General features: G+C 45.6%; 1 protein-coding gene across 2 annotated transcripts in view; it reads left to right on the forward strand.

Annotated features, from left to right (window-relative positions):
• Positions 1–496: 496 nt before the first annotated feature.
• ttc17 (tetratricopeptide repeat domain 17) overlaps positions 497–4,032 on the forward strand; it is a 26,016-nt gene continuing 22,480 nt past the window's right edge. The window contains exons 1-4 of one of the 2 annotated variants that reach the window (XM_080545314.1): positions 497–704; positions 1,693–1,782; positions 2,448–2,617; positions 3,772–3,889. In XM_080545314.1, the coding sequence (XP_080401440.1) occupies positions 516–704; positions 1,693–1,782; positions 2,448–2,617; positions 3,772–3,889 (567 nt within the window). In that variant the 5' untranslated portion in view covers positions 497–515. The remainder of the gene's footprint in view (positions 705–1,692; positions 1,783–2,447; positions 2,618–3,771; positions 3,890–4,032) is intronic. The other variant, XM_080545315.1, reaches the window with a different exon arrangement.

The raw sequence follows: 4,032 nt of genomic DNA on the forward strand, positions 1-4,032 counted from the left end.
TCTAAACGGAGATAGAACCTTATCATTCTAAACGGAGATAGAACCTTTTCATTCTAAACGGAGATAGAACCTTATCATTCTAAACGGAGATAGAACCTTATCATTCTAAACGGAGATAGAACCTTATCATTCTACGGAGATAGAACCTTATCATTCTAAACGGAGATAGAACCTTCTCATTCTAAGTACGAGGTGTGAGGTATGAGGTGTTCTGAGGGAAACCCAAAGTTGCTTTGAAATCCAAACCCAAAAAGAGAGGGCAGAATCTCGCGAGACTTACCAGAATAAACCAGACTTTTCCTTTAGCGACGTTGATGGAATACTCCCCTGTTTCCATATTTACTATACTAAATTCGTTTAATTTCGCTAATTGTATTATTATAAATTTTTTAAATCCTCATTTTACAAACATTTTACAGTCAAACCGGAAATACATGGGCGGAGTTATCCACACACTAGTGGAGCTCGCCGGAAGTGACACAGATCAACAGAAACGGAAAGAAGAGACAGTAAAGATGGCGGATCTCAGGAGAAGCAGCCCTGGGTTTCTGCCCCCCGGTGTCTCACGGAGAGCCTCCGTTCAGGGGAAGGTTTATAACAGTGTTCAGGGGAAGGTGTTCATCCTTCTGTGTATCCTCCTGGCCGAGCCCGGCGGTGCTACCACACACTGGGTGGTCACTGAAGACGGGAAGATCCAACAGCAAGTACGAACCCTGACCCTGTGTGTCTGTCTGTCTGTCTGTCTGTGTCCCTAAACTAACGTCAGTCTGGCCAGCCGTTTAACTGTAGCATTAGCTCACTAGCACGGTCAAACTTGAACCACATACCGGTAAGAGTGTTCCACGTTGCAAGCTCATTGGCTGCCTGACAGGAATGTGTGGCCAAGAGGATGTCATGACTCATGACGGACAGCTGTCAATGCATTGCTGGAGAATAACATCGAAATGACTGATCATTAAGAATTCTCCCACTGAAAGATGCTGGGTGGAGAAAAAACTGTACTTTTATATTTTTTGAGAGCACTATAACTTAAGATAAACTGACTATCCTATAACAGGCCATTTATTTACTATAATGTCTCCCACTTAGTTTCATGACTTGATATGTTTAGCTTTAAAAACGTGTTTCAGCCTGTTTGTTATCTAAAGGTTTGACTGCAAATTATTTTAAGTGTTATTAGAGAACACTCCTACAGTATTATACCTAAGGGCAATATTCAATCAAACCTGGTCTCCGGCTTTCAGTGATTATTAAAAGAAAGAAGAAGAAAAAAAAAAAAGAGTGTTCTATATAACAGTGTTCTGTCTGGTTGACTAGTTGTTAGTGGGGTCAAAGATTGGCAATGATTGATGATTGATGATTGATGCCATAAACGTCAGCACAGGAATCTCTTACCTTGGCCTTGGTTTTTTTGCACTGCCAGCTGGGAATATCGATCGGAGGCTGTCCGAAGATAACAGTATGACTCTACGAGGACATGGCGATTTACTGATATGCTCCCTATCACGATGCTGCTGCGTTGAATAGATAGATAGATAGATAGATAGATAGATAGATAGATAGAGTTGCACCTCATGTCAAACGCCGGTCCGGTCTCACACCGGTGTTTTGTATGTTTACAGTGCTTTTCCTTGGCTAGCGTTTGGATCAAGAGTCATAACTGTTTTTGAAACTGTCCGTTTCTATTCACAGGTGGACTCCCCTTTGAATCTGAAACACCCACATGACCTTGTCATCTTCATGCGACAGGAGACCCGCGTCAATTACCTTAAGAAACTAGAGGTGAATGTTTATTCTGAATTCCCCCACCAACCCCCTGCCTAGGCCACACACCCCACAAGCACTCTTCTAGACCTGAGAGGATTGGATGAGGAGTGGGATCTAACAGATATTCGGTCGTTGATCCAATCCTCTGATATCTACAGGAGTGCCTGAGAGAATCCGGAAATTCAGTAGACGACATACTTGTCTTGATTGACATTGAAATGAAAATAAAAAACATTGCAGCAACTGGACTGTTCTGAATGCATCTTGCCTCGCCATGTTCAGTCCTGCAAATGCAGTCCTGTCATGTTCCGTACTGCGAAAGAAAACCACGTTGCACAAGACACCGCACAAACATTTTGGATTCGTTCGACAGTATCGTCTAATGATGATAACACTGCAGTTACATGCTTGATTACAATTTTACATTGACACTCCTCTGGGACTCAGAGCGGTGGACAGAGAGTGTCTCCTTACATCCCAAGCACAGCTGGTGTGCGGGGGGGGGGGCTTATTGTATTGCATTTGATCCTATTCTTCATTCCGTTCCATGCATTACAATGAGCCTGTCCTCTGATGTCTACCTCCACCAGAAAACCCTTCTGTCAACCTATTATTGTGGAAATCCTTTGGATGCATTAACCCACTCGGCACCTCCTTATTATCTGTCCCTTGCTGTGCAGAAGCAGCTGGTGTTACAGAAGATTCACATCGAGGAGAATGAGGACAGGGACACGGGTCTGGAACAGAGGCATTACAAGGAGGACGCGGACTGTGTCACGGCCAAGGTGCCCCTGGGGGACCTGGACCTGTACGATGGGACCTACATCTCCCTGGAGAGCAAATACATCAGGTATGTGTAGCAGAAGCATCGCTCCCCCCGAGCCAACTGTGGCTGTTGCTCCTGTGACTGGTCGTACAGTGACATATCAAGGCAGGGTTCGACAGTAACGCTTGCCCGCTTGCCCGGAGCAAGTAAAAAAAAATCGCCTGGTTTGTTCGCAGGAAGAACAACAGACAGCGCAGGCGCCAGACCAGACTAGATGATCGTGGAGTGAAGATATTATCAAAGCGTACGCGATGCGACGGGTGATCGACAGACGCTTTGATAATATCTTCACTCCACGATCATCTGGTCTGGCGCCTGCGCCGTCTGTTGTTCTTCCTGCACACAGGTAAACATATCCAGGATCCAGCAGCGTCAACGGGCTCGCGCAAACAAACCCGGCGAATGTTTTACTTGCTCCGGGCAAGCGGGCGAGCGTTACTGCCGAACCCTGCAAGGGATGCATTGATAAGTGATAGTGGTCATATTTGTGTGACATGAAGACTAGTGGTCACTTAGGCAGCACCTAAACTGTGAGGCATTTAGTCCATGAGGCATTATAGACATTTGGCCCATAGATCATCCTAAATGTTGAGAGATTTGACTTATTTTCTAGGTTGCTTTCCTTTTCTCAGTTTCTCAGACAGCTTCATCTTCTCATTGACAAATACTGTTAACCCACATGCACTTCAGAAGACAGAACTCACTGGCAACTATCGGCCTGACATTCTGACATCTTGTCCCCATTGTTATTGAGGAGCAACAATGGACCCATCGCTAAGCCACGCCCCCTTTGTAAACTCGGACAAACAAACAACGCTTCACTGACAGTGACTGACTGACCGACCGTGACTGAATGACATTCAATGACTTACAATGGCGGGAGTTGGCAAATGTCTGATTTCTGATTTACCACAGCAAGTAATAGACAGTTTTTTTTTAAAGATGACAAGAATATTTAGTCTAGAAGCTTTTCACCATCAGATATTAGCGAGTTGTTTGTCCCGAGTTTTCTGCCTGTTGTGACTTTTGCTGTGATATGATTGGACAATTTCTATTTTGGGGCGTAGCTTAGCGATAGGTCAGTTTTGAGTGGCCTCAGACCCCTTCTTCTCCCCTTCTCTTCCCTCCTCTGTTGAGCCCGTCCGTGTGTCCTGGTCTGACCTTTGGTTCTCCTGCAGCCCTGAAGACTACGTGGAACTGGACCTGGGGTCCTCTCTACCCCTGGACCTGGAGAAGCCCGACTGTGCTAAGGTGTTTGAGCTGCCCTACAGTATCCACGCCTTCCAGCACCTTAGGGTAAGTCCATGGATACGCAGTCTTTGAGTTAAACAACAGAACAAACCTGTTTAAGTGGTGCAATGCAATGAAGTGGCGAAGGGGCGGCTGTGGTTCAGGAGGTAGAGCTGCCGTCTAATGATCGCAAGGTTGGCAGATCGGTG

This window comes from Nansenia antarctica, assembly GCF_963989245.1.
Source record: "Nansenia antarctica genome assembly, chromosome: 14".
Lineage (NCBI taxonomy): Eukaryota > Metazoa > Chordata > Actinopteri > Argentiniformes > Microstomatidae > Nansenia > Nansenia antarctica.